Below are 16,239 nucleotides of genomic sequence, written 5' to 3'. Positions count from 1 at the left end.
ACTAGCAAATTCCAAAGGGTCACATATTTTTTCTAGGCACAGTCCACATGACTCGCAGTGTGACTAATCGACTCACTAATCAAGTCCCTCACCTTGTTGTAGTGTCCTTCTAGTCTCTTGAGAGGACATTTGCGCAAGTCACCAGCCAGGTCACTGTATGTTTGGGGACGATTAGGACTGTCCCTTCCTGTGGCAGCCAGGGCCTGCACCAGCTGCTGTGCTGCCCACTGGCGGTGCTTACTGGTCAGCCTGGCAGACAAGACACATGCGGCCAACGCATTAGCCAACTCCAGAGGGCCCACTCTGGCACCCAGGTGGGGTAGAGGGGAAGGAGGCAAGGACGAAGATGCCCCTTGGTATCCTGTGTCTAGGTTAAACAGATGCAGAGGAGAGCTGCTATTAATAACAGAATCACAAGATTTCAAACACTTTTTATGTAATGATTTAAGAGTAACACTCACTCTCCCCATTGGCCTCGTGTTCAACTCTATCTGGGCTGTAACAATGAACACCCTTTTCAGTGAGCAAGGACACAAGACTTTGTGTGACCAGGAATGTTGGGGGAGTCTGGTCATTGGAGTGTCTCTGTGGCTGAGCACCCTGCGCTGCAGCTGGTGCGCTGGAACTTAGACAACTTTGCTGCTGTGGGTCACTGATTGCCCCAATGTTGACTCCTGTAGCTGCCGCCATTAGGTCCTACGTACAGTAATAAAAGAACATTCAGACTTTAGAATTTCCATTTATTTGCTAGTAATAACATTGAATAATCTCTTAAATCTACCGTAATGCCTTATATCAGTTGATCATACATTTCTGCGCATTTGCATACAACATTGCCATTTTAATTTTATCTGAAATCTAATTTACTGATGCATAGAAAATGTATTTATATTCATATGTGACACTGTGATAGAACTGGAATAGTGTCAATTTGAGATCAAATCATGTAGCCTAAATAATTTGATTAGACACTGACCTGTGTGCATATCTCTACTAGCTGCCTGTAAGCAGTCGGACTATGGGACACCACACTGCCAATGGCTGAAGTAAGGGAGCTGAGGAAAGTTGAGTTGTTGCGTTCTGTCGCCAGCCCCTTCACACCTGAACGTCTGTCCATGCAGGTGTGAGCTCTGCCCCCGGCTGCTAAAGTCATCAAACGCACCAGGATGCGAATATCTGCCAGACCCAAGGACTCCAGTCTATTTGACTGGCTGCACACTGAGGCGCTACAGGAAAAAAAATAGGAAACACAACTGAAAACACAACTAACTGATGAAATTGATGAATACAGTGGCAAGTGAACCTTTAACAAATTAATAAATATAATGTGTCTAAAGTAATAACACGCATACTTTTATAATAACACATAAATGTTTTTTTGTCAGTCGAAGTAGCTTTAGTCCACACAAACTAATTTTCTTAACTTCTGCTAACACATGACTGACTTTTTTGAGGTCATTAGGGTTCAAATACTTTTTCTACTCACACTGTGAGGTTTTTATGGTTGTTGTCAATAAAGACACGAAAGTTCAGATTTTTCTTGCGTTCTTATTTAGGCACATCATATTTGTTAATACTCTTGACTGAAGATCAGATAATGTTTTATGACATATTTATGCAGAAAACCATGAAATTCACATACTTTTTGCCACTGTATGTCCATACTAGCAAAGATAGACTCTGATCAAACATACCTAGAGGCAGTCTGAGATAATGCTCTCATCACCATGCTGTATGCTAGCAGAATCTGAGCTGTAGAGGTAACTCTTCTTAAAGCTTTCAGTCTATCATGCGAGTCCCTCAGTGATACTGCCTGCTGGCCAAGAGTCAGAGAGGTCTTCTGCTCAACCAAGGCATTAACTAGTGTTAAGGGGGAAAAACACAAACGGCATTTCCTTGGTTAAGGTATGTTTATCCTTCTGATGTGAAAATGCAATAAATACATGAATATTATTGTATCACAGTGTTCTGATGCCCAGTTATGAATAAATGGAATTAATCACTATATTGCAGTAATTCTGTCTGTGGATGAATTATAGCTGCTGCCAACAAACACAGAAGGAATGTGGGAGTGTGTTACAAGTCAGCTAAATCTTTCACCAGTAATGAAAGAAATGAAAGGTAACATTCATTGCAAGAAAAGCAGGAAGACAGTTAACTACTTAGTGACACTTGGATGATTGTGCTTTAGTAGTTTGGACATTAAATACAGTCAGTTCTTTGTATCTGCTGTCAGTACAGGACTTACAGTAATTCTTTCTAAACCTCAGATACTGTAGCTATTGTAATGAACACCCAGTACCTTTGGGAGCTATTGCTTTTGTAGGGTCACCAGAGCTGTAAACGAGGGATCCAAGTGGATCTGGTTCAGCAAAAGCAATAGGATCTGGTACCAACTTCTTTTCTGTCAGGCCCAGGGGTCTCAGTAAGAGGCCAAAGTCCTCCAGTCCTGTCAGCTTGTCCGTGTCACACTCCTCTTGGTAGCTGATTTCCCAATCATCTGAGCAACAAAAGAGCCATTCATATAATTAAAAAATATATTTATATAGTACCAAGTGACATTGAAATGAAAATAGCCGTCCCTACCATCGGAAGTACTGTCCAAATGGCCAATCAAATCAGATGTCAGACCTTTAATCCTAAAAAGAGGACACAGCAGTGATCAATAATAAACTATATACTGTAACATATTACATTTACTGTACCAACAAAGTTTATATAAAAATATGAGAACACCAAATAGTCTAGAGCCAGCACAACAGGTTTCATATTTATTTTACAGTAATTTAGTTTACATAAATTTGCATATACTGCATCTACTTTACCTTTCATATTTAGAATTAGTTTCACTGAGGTTTGCAGCCAGATACTTTTCCCTGCAGGAGCTGCAAAGGAGGTAGAAGGGAAAGTTGGAGCCACACTCGCCTTTGAACCAGACGTCCACATAGGCCCCGGTGCTGTCATAACCCTTTCGTGCGGCACTCTGGCCACAACCTGGGTGACGGCGCTTTATGTGATTGTTAAATTGTAGGGTAAGTGTGTTGCACAGCTCACACTTCACCATCTGACTGCGTTCTTCTCCAGCCTAAAAGAAGGGTAGTAAGATAGGTCATTATTTCTAGATCTACAAGCAACTCAGAGCTACAGTCTAGAGGAAATTAATACTACATGAACATCTGGACTCTTAATTAAACTTTAATTTGCCAGTGAGTCATTTAATTTGCCATGATGTGATATTTGTCACAAGCTACTCTGGAGTTCTGCATTTTAAATCCCAACAGATATTTATTTAGGTAAACAAAATACATTTTCTTTTGTCCATGTCCTATAGCCTTAATGATAATAATTTGTATGTCACCTCCACGATCTGGAGTGTGTCTCTTTCCAAACTGAAGAATGAGGGAGTGAGCAGGTCTTCATAAGTTTCCTCGTGGTATGGATCATCCATGTAGCCCAACTCTGACTCCTCTTCAGCAGAGTAGGGATGAAACTCCACCTGCTCTGGCCAATCGCTGACCAATGTGTGCTGTTGGTACAGCTGCGGTAGGGGGCTAGGTGATGGCAAGTCTGAAAAGATTATGTTTGTTTTAAATTAAAACACTCAATAAATGTGTTAATGTAGTGTGTACCAACACACCCTTTTACAATGACAAAGCTTTAATACATTTCTGAATCACTGCTGTTTTTCTGACCTGCCCTTCGGAAGGAGGTCCTCTGAGTTGGTCCTGAGCGTCGCCTGCGTGCTGGAGGAGGTCTGTTCCTGGTCAGATGCACATCTAAGAAATTCTCCCTCTCGATCCAGTCGAGCCCCGGCAACAGGCTGTAAACAAAATAACACGCAGTCAGTGAACTGCTTGCATTACATTGCTTTACAACAAAGCCCCAATGCCAATACCAAGAGTAAAATTTAAAAAAATCTCTGACCTTTCACTCGGTTGACTGGTAGGTCGCTCAGGACACTGCACGGTCTCTGGCCCATCTGGGGATGGTGTGTCAGGAGCACCTTCTGGTCTAGGTGACTCAGCTACCTGCTGCTCCTCAGTCAAGGGGTGCTCTAGCATCCAGCTGGCCAACACCTCAATGGTCTGAGAGTCCAAGTCACCTGCTACATCTGGGAGGGACCACAGGGAAGTTGAACTGTCAGAGTTCAAAAAGAAAAGATGGATCATGGAGTGTTGCATAGCTAATTTATGCTGGACATCACCACCAGATGATCATGCTACTGTGTATACTTTAAGGTCAAGATGGCAAACCTGCTCTGACAACAGAGTCAGTGACAAAGGCCAGTGTTGAAATGTGTGATACACTGTAATAAGCGAGGGAGGGAATAACAAGGGCAGTTTACGTGAAGTCTATTGGTGCAATGTGAATATACACTTCAAGAAAAGGAAGAAAACCTCCTTTCATAAGAATCAGACTTGACTTACTCATGACGTCGAAAGATCTGAAAACCATCCAACAACATGATAACAGCAATAATAATAAAAAAAAAACCTAATTAACAGTATCATATTAATCATAATGTGAATTTTAAAAATGCATTTTCATACACAACCATACATTTCTTATTCCAAATAAAGTGCTGCACACACAGTGGACGGACAAATGTTGAAAAAGAGAAAGCACATGAAGCAAAAGTTTAGTGGCATCAGACGCACTCCACAAAGCAGTACCTGCTGCCTCCATGGCCCAGTAGATATGTCTCATAGCGAATCCCATTTCTAGCAACCGACTGGTGACAAACATTTGTGTCCGTTCTGGTGGGTGAGGAGAAAAGAAAAAGTACACACATACACACACACACACATACATAAGAAAAAAAAAAGCACAACAACAACAACAAAAAAAAAAAACTGAAAACAAACAGCTACATTTTGAGAATTTCATATTTATGCAAGTGGGAAATAGAATAAGTAATCTTTACATTTTATTTATTTTCGTCAAAATAAGCTGTACTTTATTAGAAAAGCCTACTAATCTCAAATACACTTTAGTTTAGTTTGTATAGTGTACCCACAATGAATGACTAAACTTATTGGTAAAATATTCAGTTAACCCTAAGGTAACTTACAATAAGAAAGTCAGAGAGATGACCTTCTGTTTAACGGATCTCTTGGCAATGTTCAAAAATAACACCAACATAAATGACAATGAGGAGAAAATTGGTGCCATTCAAGCATGTTAGTGCACAAACTGTGTATGCATGCATTTCAAAGTTGTAACGTCTTATCTGTCCAGTTCTAGAGCAAAACACATGCTGTTTTGGGCAGCAGATCAGTGGTGACAAAGAGCTGAACATGAAAGGCCATGCAAGACACAGAGAGTTTGCATTGAGTTGTTTTACGATCCTCCTGTTACTACAATTCTATCTGGCTGAACAAAATACATTTTCCCATTTTATATTAATAACATGTTTGAATACAAAGCAAACATGGAAAAACTGAACTCTCCAAATATTATCTTTGACACAGAGTGGTGTTTATCAGTAATTTAAAATTAAGGGATTCATTTACATTATGCTATAGGATAGTTGTCCTTTCTATGTAATGCTATATGTTGATTTCCAGCAGCTTTTCCTGCACTAGCGTCTCAGAGTTTGTTCTTACCCAGGCTGCTTCTGGCCTGTGTGCTGCAGGGACCTGGTTCCATGAAGCTAGTCTGTTGCTCTGTGAAGGCATCACAAGAAGCAGAGCTGGCCAGGCTGAAGCAAGGGTGCAGCACTGGGGGAGTGCTAACCAGGCCGGTGAGTGTAGGGAATCGGGTTAACACCATGTGCCTAGAAGGAGTAAAGATACAGTATATATAGTGGCAAAAAAAAGTATGTGAAGTATGGGAATTTCATGGTTTTCTGCATTAATTTGTCATATAATATGATCTGATCTTTGATAAGAGTATTAACAAATACAATGTGTATAAAGTAATAACAAAACAATTCTGATCCTTCATGTCTTTATTGAGAACAACCATAAAACATCACATTGTTTTCGAGGTTTGGAAGAGAGCTAATTTGACTAAAAAAAGAAATTTGACTGAGAACCAACCAGTAATTAATTACACATACTTTTTCCACTAGTACTATGAGGTTCACATACTTTTCCTTGCCACTCAAATCCAATCCATCAATTAATTGTGTTTTCAATTGTGTTTCCTTGGGTATGGCAGATATTCGCATGCTGGTGTTCACATATTTTTTCCAATATCACTATGAAGTTTTTTGTGGTTGTTCTCAATAAGGACATGAAAGATAAGAATTGTTTTTGTTTTATTACTTTAGGCACATTATATTTGTTAATGATGAAGATCAGATCACATTGTATGACACATTAATGCAGAAAACCATGAAATTCCAAAAGGTTCACATACTTTTTCTTGGTGAAGAGCTTGCTACTACTCTTCACAAAAATGTTCCTCCTGGAGGGCTTTGATTTTATTCTGTTATCCATAGAGCTGAAGCTATTTGTTTGCCCCTTGAAAGCAGGAATAACTGACACCATGGTCAGGTATCTGGGTTAGGATGGGCGGGCAGAGCTGCAGCCTAGGTTAAAGACTTTGTAGGCAGAACCTCACACTTTTCTTTTTTTTTATGTATCCTAACTCACCCATTTCCTGGATTTCCGAATGGCTGCTGCTGCCAAAGGATACAGGTCTGTAGCAATTAATAACAGCATGAACATTGATCATACTGCTCTTTACTTTGAGTCTGAATGTATGTCTTACATTACAGTACTCAACCTGATTTACTCAGTTATATCAAATGAAAATCGTTTATGATGCAACAATGCCATACTCACTGGAGAAGGCTGATGGGGAGGAAAGGGTTGAAATTCTCAAGGCCATCGGCCTGCAGGTGTGTTGGCAATGAAGATGCCAAGTCAGTATTAGAGGATGAGGCAGAGGCTCTGTTGGATTGACCAAAAATGGCAGTGCCTTCCGAACCCGCACTGTACAAGGATACAGAGCTGGAGGACTTCGAAATGGGCTGTGATGACAAATGGCCAGATTCTGCAAAAGAAAGCAATGATGCCAATTATTTATTGTTGCATCACATTTTATTTTAAGCCTGAATACAAGAAAACAGAACTGTTTTAAGCCTGTCCATTATGAAAAGTTCATTTCAACATCATTACATTATGGTTGGATGGCTACCTGGCTGGTTTTATGGTTCTGGCTTTACCAAAATAAGAATTTGATGTCTTAACATTAAAATAAAACTGACTACTTTAGGGTTATCTTTAATATATAAAACCCAAAGAAACAACCCGAAAATTGTTATGAGCATTTTCTGTAGACAATATAATTAATTGGGAAAATATAAGCACATTCATTAATAAATGAAAAGATCAGCTTTAATATGTAAACATTCATTCACCAAATCATTTAATATTCATTTTGATTTGCACCCACAAGGCCACTATGTATATTATATATTATTTTAATCTTTTGACCTAAAAAGGTCTAGAGAAGTGTGACAGAAGTCTTTGCAACACAGTAGCTTAACAAAAATAATTACCAAATGTATACCATAAATCTAGATACCTTTGCGTTCTTTGTCCTCCTGCAGTTTGTTCAGGGCTCCTTTGTAGATCATAACCTGAGCCCTTTCCAGGTCAGCAAGAGATACGCTCTGTTTGATGGGACACGGCCTCACTGCCCATTTGACCATGCTCTGCACCACATATTGGAGCACTGATCTCAGCTCAGCACTCTCATCCCATTGTTTGCTGTTGCCCTTGGCCTGATCAGGCATTGGGCTGGAAAGGGGACTGACTGAAGAGTTGGGAGGGTTTTGTTTAGGTACTAGAAGCAAATCTGAGAGCTTGTCACAACTGAAAATGACACTCAGGGATTTCAAAGCCCCAATGAGAAGGTATGAGACTCTAACTGCTCTAAGTTCAAGGACAAATGTATTCGATGTTTGGGGAGCCTGGGGGAGACCAGTTAATTCTTGATTATCTGTGATCTTTGTAGAATCTTTGGTTGCTGAAGGTGACATAAAGGGGTCTGTCTCAGTCTTCAGATCCTTCCGCTTTGTCCTCTCATCTTCTGCCAGCCACCTGATGTCACTGGGCATGTCTTCATCCAAATAGCTCTGTGCCTCACCCTCTTTCATGTTCTCTTCAGAGTATATCCTTCTAGAGGTTGGATGATTCCCCACCCAACCCTGCTCCTCTAGCAACCCCATCAAACAAATGAGATCTAACAACACTGTTGGTTTGAGGCCGCCGAGTTGGGTGACATTGCAGCAGGATATGTCACAGGGCTCCAATGAGATGATCGGCGTATCGCTGGGTGACCAAGAATTCATGGAGCTTAGTTATTGGGAAGGATGGGAAGAACCCACAGATACAGCATGGAGTGACGGAGGACGGATTCAACAGGGATTAATGGATTTAAGAATGAAGAGGAAGAAGCAAGAAAAAGTAAGATCAGGAGGGTAAATGATGAAAGTAAAGTAAAATGTTAGACAACTTACAGAGGAGGAAAAGAAACACTAACAGAAAAGGATTATACAGAGTAATAAACATGCTGAAAGGACCAAGACAAGAAAAATATAAGAATTGTTTAATGGAAGTTAATGAGAATCATCATATTAAAGACACGTGCAAAGACATTTTATAAGTAAGTGGGGATATGAATATTGATAATTTAGTACCTGACAGAGAGTTCCGCCTCCTCCCACTGAAGCTTGGCAAGGGAGCTACCTTCTTTCAGGACACCAAGCAGAAAAGCCCTGCGCCCACTAGACTTGTGCAGACAAAGTCCTCCAGCTCGCAGACCACTGTCCACCCCTCCAATCATGGCCAGAACTGGCCATACTTCAGTGCAAAGAGCAGCCAGCTTGGCTTCTGACATGGACCGACGATGCGCCTTCAGTTCTCCTGTGTCATCAACAGCCTCATCTCTGTCTCTTTCATTCTCTTCCCTCCCCAAGTGTGTGGGACTGAGGCCTGCAGGAGAGTGTAAAGCAGTGAGGATCAAACAAATATTGACAGAAAAATATACTGCAAAATATAACACTTATAAAGTTACAATCTTAAAGAGATCTTACACACAACTTTATTCACTTGAAAAAAGATGAAAGAGCAGACCAACTGTCTAATCTGGTTCCTGACCTTGATTAACATTTTCTAAGTCATCCTCTTTTAACAGAGGACCAATGAGCTCCAGGTGCGAATGGATATACTGGTTGATGTATGGGGCCCACTGGTCACACTGGTGGAGTCGACGCAAGAGCTGCACCGTTGACTCCACAAGGACAGTGATCCTAGGACTACAGAGAGGCTCCCCAGGAAGTAGATTACTGGGCATGCCTCGCATCTGGAGATCACGCAGCGCAACCTGTGGGGATATCAGAAGCGTTCTGTTGTGAAAAACTAAATGAAATAAAATTATTTTGTGTTAAATTTTTTTTTTTTTTAAATCCAACTTTTTTTTCAGAAACCAAGAAGGTGGCAAAAAGGCACATTTTCTGACAAAGGACTTTAAGATGAAGGCAAGTGTATATGTAGTATAGTTTATGAAGTACCTTCTCTCCAGGATTACTGCTGTAGAACAACACACAAGGATAAAGCTCAGATGCAACCACACCTTCAAATGCTAACTTTGGCTCCTGCGAAAAAACACAAAGCATAAGCAACACAACAGTCAACTAGAGCAAAAACTGTAAATGTAAACTGTAAATATTTCAGGTCAGACCTTGTCATTCTTAGCAAATGAAACAGTGTGGGCCTCCATGTCCAGGATGCAGGTGATGGTGTCACCCTGGGTAAAAGAGGGAAGTGTGCGGACTAGTTCTCCTCCATGATACAGGTTGCCACTGTAAGCACGATACAGCCACATGTCAGTGGTGGTGTGGTGGTTGTGGTCTCTGACGGGCCAGCGGGAAACTCCAACACATGTGCCCTCATTGCCTCTGTTCTCTTTGGTAATGTAGAACTGAGGAGAGACATTGGATGCATTTCATATTATTGGAGATGTTTTCTCAGCAGTGTTCAAATTTATATTTAATGTAGATGCCAGTCTTTACCTTCCATATAAAACAACCAGAGGTGATAGCAGTGGTTGCCAGTCCATAACCTTTTCCCCCTGTACCATGGGAGAGAATATTCCCACTTTCCAAGGAACAACACATCAGCTTGTGTGGGTCAAAGGAAAAGTCTCCAATGGGAATACATTCATCATAGCTGCCAGGACTCTGCAAAATGTGTTGCATAGGAACTGTTAAGCACTTAACCATAAATGTTTATTAACTGTACAAATAATAATGTAATTCAATCAATACTACAATACACACAACTCCTTAAAACAAGAAATAGCAAAACATTTAAATGTATTAACAAATATAGCATATTACACTCTAGGGTTACATTTTACATTTGTGTAATATGCTTTGTAATTTGACACTAATTAAGTGTGTTTTTATTGTTTTTCATCCTACTTCATCATGGAGAACACACCCATCTGTTCTATCAAGTAGCCCTGCTGTTTCAGTTTAGTCACTGCCAGATACCTAAACACAGCATTTTCTCTTGAATAACTGGATTCATTCACTATTTTAGAACAGTTAAAACAATAACAGCATTTGTACTATGTTTATAAAATACATGTAATACATCACTTTCAATAATACCTACAAAAAAAAAAAAAAACATATGCATACATATTCTGAAGGCACAGCAGCCACATCTTGTATAACACTTGAAAACTTTAACAAATATCAATTACAAATGGTGTGTTGCTCCAGTGCAAAGTAGAACCTTTACCATTTTTCCCACATACTCTGTATTTAATAGTTGCTCTGTTTTTGCCTTATTAGATCCTTTCAGATTTGCAGATCATTTAGATATAGTAATAATTATGTATTACTACTGTTTTATTTTAAAATGTTAACCACATTATCACCGTGGGGAAATACAGGAAACGCTGATTATGGTGCAGTTAAAATGCACATGCTGAGGCAACTGCTGGGGTTTAGCGTGTTCCCCAAAGACACTTTGACATGAGGCAAAAACAAGAGAATGGGAATTATTGTTTATACTACAGAGTGTACAGCAGTATTCAGGTAGCATTAAAAGTTATAATAATACATACGTAATAAATAGCTTTGTTCAAGTAATTACCCCTGTGTCTTTTTCAGCTGTTTCCACATGGCTCCTTTCAACTAGTGGTTCTTCCCACATATAATCAGACAACAGCTGAAATAATTGTTTAACAATCTACAAAAAGACAGGAAAAACAGAACCAAATAGCATAATTTCAGTGTGTAATATACAATTTCAATCTTACTATGTAATTTTTATAATGAATACATGATAGATAGAATACTTCAAAACAGTGCATGTTGCTTTATACAGTACCTGTTGAATTTGGACTGACTCAGAACAAGCTGGTAACAGTCTTTCTAAAACATGGAAGGCCAAAAGCTTAGTGCGAAGGTTATGGAAACATGGAGATCCTGACAACAGAAAAAAAGAAATTAAAAGGAACACATGTAAATTGTTCCGCATTTTAATATTGTTAATAATATATTAATATTTAATATTAATACTGTTGTAAATAATTTTCCAGTGTTTTACCTAAATTGCACTTATGTGAAATAATGGCCATGAGTGGCTCAATCCATTTGACAAAGGTAGAAAGTCTCTTCATTACTCTTAAAGACAGTACACGTCTCAGAAACACTAGGAAATCTGCAAGTTGGGATTCAACCACTTTGCTTTTTTCCACTCCTGAAACAGAAAAAACAGAGAGAAAGAAACTGTACACTAAAATGTATTTAAATAAATCAGTTTAGAAATTCTACTTACATATATTTTCTTTAAGATAATGAATTGTAATGTGCTCTTTTAATTATATAGCATTGACAGTGATGTTTAGTGGACCTTTATTTTCCATACCAACTGGATTTGTGCTCTTACTGCTGGAGTCCAGATCTTTTCTCTCAGCTATATCTCTCTCCGCTCTCTGTTTTTGGTGGAATGCGTGCAGGACATTTTGAAGCTGCTCACACATCACTTCCATCAGAGAGTGTGATACATCAATAGGCAGTAAATCCTCACAAGAGCTGAGAACAAAACAAGACATTTTGTCACACAAATATAAACACTGAAGTGCATTTTGAGCTTAACACTATGGGCACACTATTTCAGAGCTGTCTGAGGTGTTTGGATTCTTACCTTGCAGCTACAGTCAATATCTGAAGCAGGCGGGCACAAGCTAGTCTAACAGCCCCACTCAATAGCATGGATCCAGATGTGGAGGCAGCAAACCAGCCCTGGTTTATTAGAGCACAGCTATTGTTGGTCAGCATGGAAAGGATTTCCAAGATGCCAGATTTGATAACCAGCACCAGGTCCACTGGTTTGTGGCAGAAATTCAGTGCAAACATAGTGGCTAGTAAAAGGTGCTGGCAGGAACCTGGGTGTGATTAAGACACATTAAAAGTAAAATCTAAAATACAGCAGAAAAAACTACCTGTGGGTATTAGTATAAGGTAGTTATAAATGCAAATTATGAACAAACCTGGATGTTCCCTTTCCAATAGGACCCTCTGTCTGAGGACACACACGACCTGCTGGTAAAAGATCTGGGCTGCAGATTGCAGTGCTTTTTGCGTATCGATGGAAGCTGATTGCGTACCAGACTGCATTGACATAAGAGTAATTTAAACAACAACATGGTCATGAGAAAGAAATGAATAAAATATCAATGTTTCTTTCTATCTAGATAAATTAAATATTAATTCTTCCTCAGTCATTTTTCTAATTATAAACACCTGCAAAACACTGGGATAGCACGGTTATTACATTTACCATGTAATGCTGCATCTCATAATTAGTTCCATAATGAGAGCCAATGATTTGTGTTCCCAAAGCAAAGCATCCAGAGAGGAACTGAAGCTGCACAGACTGCAGCAATGCAGGAAACTGAGGAGAGACCGTGAACCCACTGCTCTTTTCCTCCATCTTAGACAGGAACGAAGACATCTGACACAAGGCCTCTAGACGAACCTGGTAATAACAGTAAAATTACCAATTCATTAATGATGAAATTGTTAACAGTCACTCACAGAAAAACACTATGTGTGACAGATCATTTTTATTCTGCAAATTGTGTTGCATGTTTTAAATCTTGATTCCATCTCTGATAACACACACACACAAGATATTTAGCACTATATACAAGATCAATTCGATGGGTGAACAAATAGCTTGTGCTGCAGAGGTATAATTACTCTACAGTATTCTTTACGTGGTAGTTAGTAATACTATAAAATAATATAAAATATGTAAAAAATCTTACCTCAGCCCTCTGTTGCTGCTGCAGTATAGCAAACGTTATGGCTTTTGGATCTGCCTGACTAGACGTCTGACCACCTGGCAGTGTTGGTGAGGAGGACGACGAGTGGATCAGGTTTCCACAGACAAACTGGAACACCTGGTTAAGAATTGGCAAGGGGTTGTTGCCACAGTGGGACATAGCAGTGGCTGGGCTGATACACTGTCGAAGGCGATCCCAAGCGTCTTTCATGATGCCCAGAGAACACAGAGGTAAGCCTGGAACAGACACACCAGAGCAATAAAAGAAATATTGTTTTCTCACTAAAATATTAAGAGACGTGCTGACTGAACAAGATTCAAACTCAAAAAGTACAATAACAACATTTGAGACTACTGACACAGGACTACAAATAATGCAGCTGTAAAGTTTTAGTTAACATTTAGGGAAATCTGTCCACTGTCTAAGTCTGATACCAGTCTTAAATGTATTCTTTAAACATAGGGCTACAGTCAGTCTCATTAGATTAGCATAAAACAGTGAAATAGCTGTATAAAGGGAAAAAACACCATTATGATAAGTGTTATCAGCTTACTGACTGCATTTTTCCTGATTTTGATTTGATTATTTTATTTTACTTTGTTAAATATAGCCATACAAAAATATATTGTTTAGTTACTACATACAAAAAGCAAAGTACAAATACAACACTTTGTTGTTTTACAGAAGGTTTGGACGTATCATGTTGTGTCTCCCCATTTCTAATCTTTATGTTAAGATAGGTTAAGCCTTTAATTTAGCAGACAGCCAGGAGAGTGGTGTTAATTATACAAGTCTATAGGTCTTTATATACGCATTTCTTTAAAAATATTTTAATAATAAACTTATTTAGGAGTAAGCCTGTTCCACTTACCCATTTTATTCTTGGAATAGCCCAAAGAGTTTTTTGAATGGTCAGACTATATGAGACAAAGACAGAGCATTAGAACTGCCAAGCAGGCTTCAGGCAAGATTTTTATAAAGTACAAGACTTACCTGTTTTCTGCTATCAGCAGCCATTGTAAATGATTCTGTTGATGATTTCCTAAAAGCAGGTTGTTAAAGACAGTTAGGGACAGTTAGAAACAGCTCACTGAAAATAGAACTGTTCTAAAACAAGGAAAACACAACATGAAAAAACTCTACCTTGCTCCAGTGTTCATAGACTGACTAGTCTCCCTTTCACTGGGTTCTATCCAAGCAGGCCTGACTCCCAGCAGGAGGAAGAGACAGCGGGACACCACCAGATGGCAGGCAGCAGGGAAAGACAAACTTTCATCAGACTCCCTCTGGTTCTCCCACTGCTGTTTGGGATCTGGCTCCCTCTCTGGGCTGTCGGGGCTCTCCATGCTGCTGGGGAGGTTGGAAGTTCCAAATGACTCGTACACAGTCACATTCTGCTGTACCTGCATCGCCTCCCGGGTGGCCATGAATGATTCTAAGACTTCTGCAGACACAGGAAAGCCACTTGAAAATTTTATGTGTACATTCATAATGCTCCTGGAGTAAGGACAGGAATAGAGATATCGTTTTCTAACCTGACAGGTACATACGGCTATTGCCAAATGCATCCTCCTCTAGAACCTCATCCTGGTTGTGGTTGGCTGTGGGAGGTGGGGTCACTTGCACCTCCCGGCTACAACGACCTCCTGACTGCTGCTCAGAATCTTTTTCTGCTGGCTCCACTGAGGTGCCTGGCTCTTGCCTATGTGCATCAGGACTTTGGGGAGATTGAGAGGTCTGCAATTTAAGACAGCAAAGATATAGGAATTATTTTGTTTAATACATGTTTGATGAGACAATATCTGAGTGGCTTTATTGTACAGTGGCAAGAAAAAGTATGTGAACCATGGAATTTCATGTTTTTTGCATTAATTTGTCATAGAATGTGATATTATCTTCATCTAATTCAGATCTATCATGTCTCTATTAGGGTTTATCAGTTACATTAACCACAACCAAGTATAATTTCTCGTAAGATTTTAAGTACAAATATTAAGCTGTATATTATTACTTACAAATGACTCTTTGTAATAATCTAGCTCTGTCAGTAACAGCAGTGGTACCTGTTTAGCAGAAGGCTGCACCTGTGATGTCCTTGGAGAGTTTTTAAGGGCCAGCAGTGTGGTTCGAACTTTATAAACAGTTTCATAGACATCTAAGAGCATCTCGCTGGGCTCATATCTGTCTCAAGACAGAGTAGAAAGGTGCATAATTAGTTAATAATACATAATGCCCTGCATTGCAATCTAGATGCAGACTAATTAATAATCTTTGTTCCAGTCTTTAGAAAAGACAAAGAACATTTAACTGGAGCTTTTAGTGTGTCAAAAAAAAAATATGCATGAGGAGGCAATTCAGTAACAATTACATTTGTGTTTCTGACCTGTCCTGCCAACAAGCCTCATTCTGCAGCCCAGTGTGTTTCAGCAGAGCAGCTAGACTGCAGCGACAGACAGTTTGCAGCAAACAGTTCGCTGAAGAGCCTCCACTCTCCCATTCTGCTTGCATAGTAAAACAATACAGATTCATTAGTAAAAAGGTAACAAACTAATTTAAAAAAAATAAATAAACTATAATACATTGTTTATAGCAGGTACCTTTGCTTTATATTCACAGACCCTGTATTACAAATTTGTAAAAGTCAATTATAGCAAAGTACCTTTGCTGTGGGCATAATCCTCCATCTTACGCCACTGGCCACCTGCAAGTCCTCTAGAGGATCCCAGTGCCAGTTCCAGTAAAGTCCTGGTTTCCTCATTCACACTTATTTCAGCTAGCCTGGCATCCCTACTGCCCAACAGTACTGTTTCAGTTATCCAGGCCATGCTAGAGTCTACAGGACAAAGCATCATATGGGACATGTAGACACATCAGTGTAACACAACTTCATTCAGTTGGTATTTATTTAAACGAAACATT

At 39.5% G+C, this 16,239-nt stretch overlaps 1 protein-coding gene across 10 annotated transcripts in view; it reads right to left on the bottom strand.

Moving 5' to 3' along the window:
* Positions 1-16,239, bottom strand: part of LOC113158345 (probable E3 ubiquitin-protein ligase HERC1) — a 38,196-nt gene that overhangs the window by 10,789 nt on the left and 11,168 nt on the right. For 3 of the 10 annotated variants that reach the window (XM_026354195.1, XM_026354194.1, XM_026354197.1), the window contains exons 20-53: positions 15,980-16,153; positions 15,689-15,821; positions 15,384-15,501; positions 14,856-15,057; positions 14,464-14,764; positions 14,314-14,362; positions 14,192-14,237; positions 13,303-13,556; positions 12,813-13,010; positions 12,523-12,643; positions 12,177-12,417; positions 11,898-12,064; positions 11,577-11,729; positions 11,358-11,455; positions 11,121-11,216; positions 10,028-10,195; positions 9,697-9,936; positions 9,527-9,610; positions 9,114-9,339; positions 8,654-8,948; positions 7,537-8,309; positions 6,792-7,002; positions 5,607-5,776; positions 4,674-4,757; positions 3,925-4,111; positions 3,693-3,820; positions 3,359-3,567; positions 2,826-3,085; positions 2,587-2,639; positions 2,303-2,500; positions 1,695-1,860; positions 977-1,226; positions 462-696; positions 93-367 (exon numbers count right to left, since the gene is read on the bottom strand). In XM_026354195.1, coding sequence (XP_026209980.1) covers positions 93-367; positions 462-696; positions 977-1,226; positions 1,695-1,860; positions 2,303-2,500; positions 2,587-2,639; positions 2,826-3,085; positions 3,359-3,567; positions 3,693-3,820; positions 3,925-4,111; positions 4,674-4,757; positions 5,607-5,776; positions 6,792-7,002; positions 7,537-8,309; positions 8,654-8,948; positions 9,114-9,339; positions 9,527-9,610; positions 9,697-9,936; positions 10,028-10,195; positions 11,121-11,216; positions 11,358-11,455; positions 11,577-11,729; positions 11,898-12,064; positions 12,177-12,417; positions 12,523-12,643; positions 12,813-13,010; positions 13,303-13,556; positions 14,192-14,237; positions 14,314-14,362; positions 14,464-14,764; positions 14,856-15,057; positions 15,384-15,501; positions 15,689-15,821; positions 15,980-16,153 — 6,563 coding nt within the window. Of the gene's footprint in view, positions 1-92; positions 368-461; positions 697-976; positions 1,227-1,694; positions 1,861-2,302; positions 2,501-2,586; positions 2,640-2,825; positions 3,086-3,358; positions 3,568-3,692; positions 3,821-3,924; positions 4,112-4,673; positions 4,758-5,606; positions 5,777-6,599; positions 6,647-6,791; positions 7,003-7,536; positions 8,310-8,653; positions 8,949-9,113; positions 9,340-9,526; positions 9,611-9,696; positions 9,937-10,027; positions 10,196-11,120; positions 11,217-11,357; positions 11,456-11,576; positions 11,730-11,897; positions 12,065-12,176; positions 12,418-12,522; positions 12,644-12,812; positions 13,011-13,302; positions 13,557-14,191; positions 14,238-14,313; positions 14,363-14,463; positions 14,765-14,855; positions 15,058-15,383; positions 15,502-15,688; positions 15,822-15,979; positions 16,154-16,239 lie in introns of all 10 variants that reach the window. The other 7 variants (XM_026354204.1, XM_026354203.1, XM_026354202.1 and 4 more) reach the window with 7 other exon arrangements.

The sequence above is a fragment of the Anabas testudineus genome, chromosome 12 (genome assembly GCF_900324465.2).
Source record: "Anabas testudineus chromosome 12, fAnaTes1.2, whole genome shotgun sequence".
NCBI lineage: Eukaryota > Metazoa > Chordata > Actinopteri > Anabantiformes > Anabantidae > Anabas > Anabas testudineus.
The sequence above is the reverse complement of the archived record's forward strand: the minus strand, read 5'-3'. Positions and strand labels throughout refer to the sequence as shown.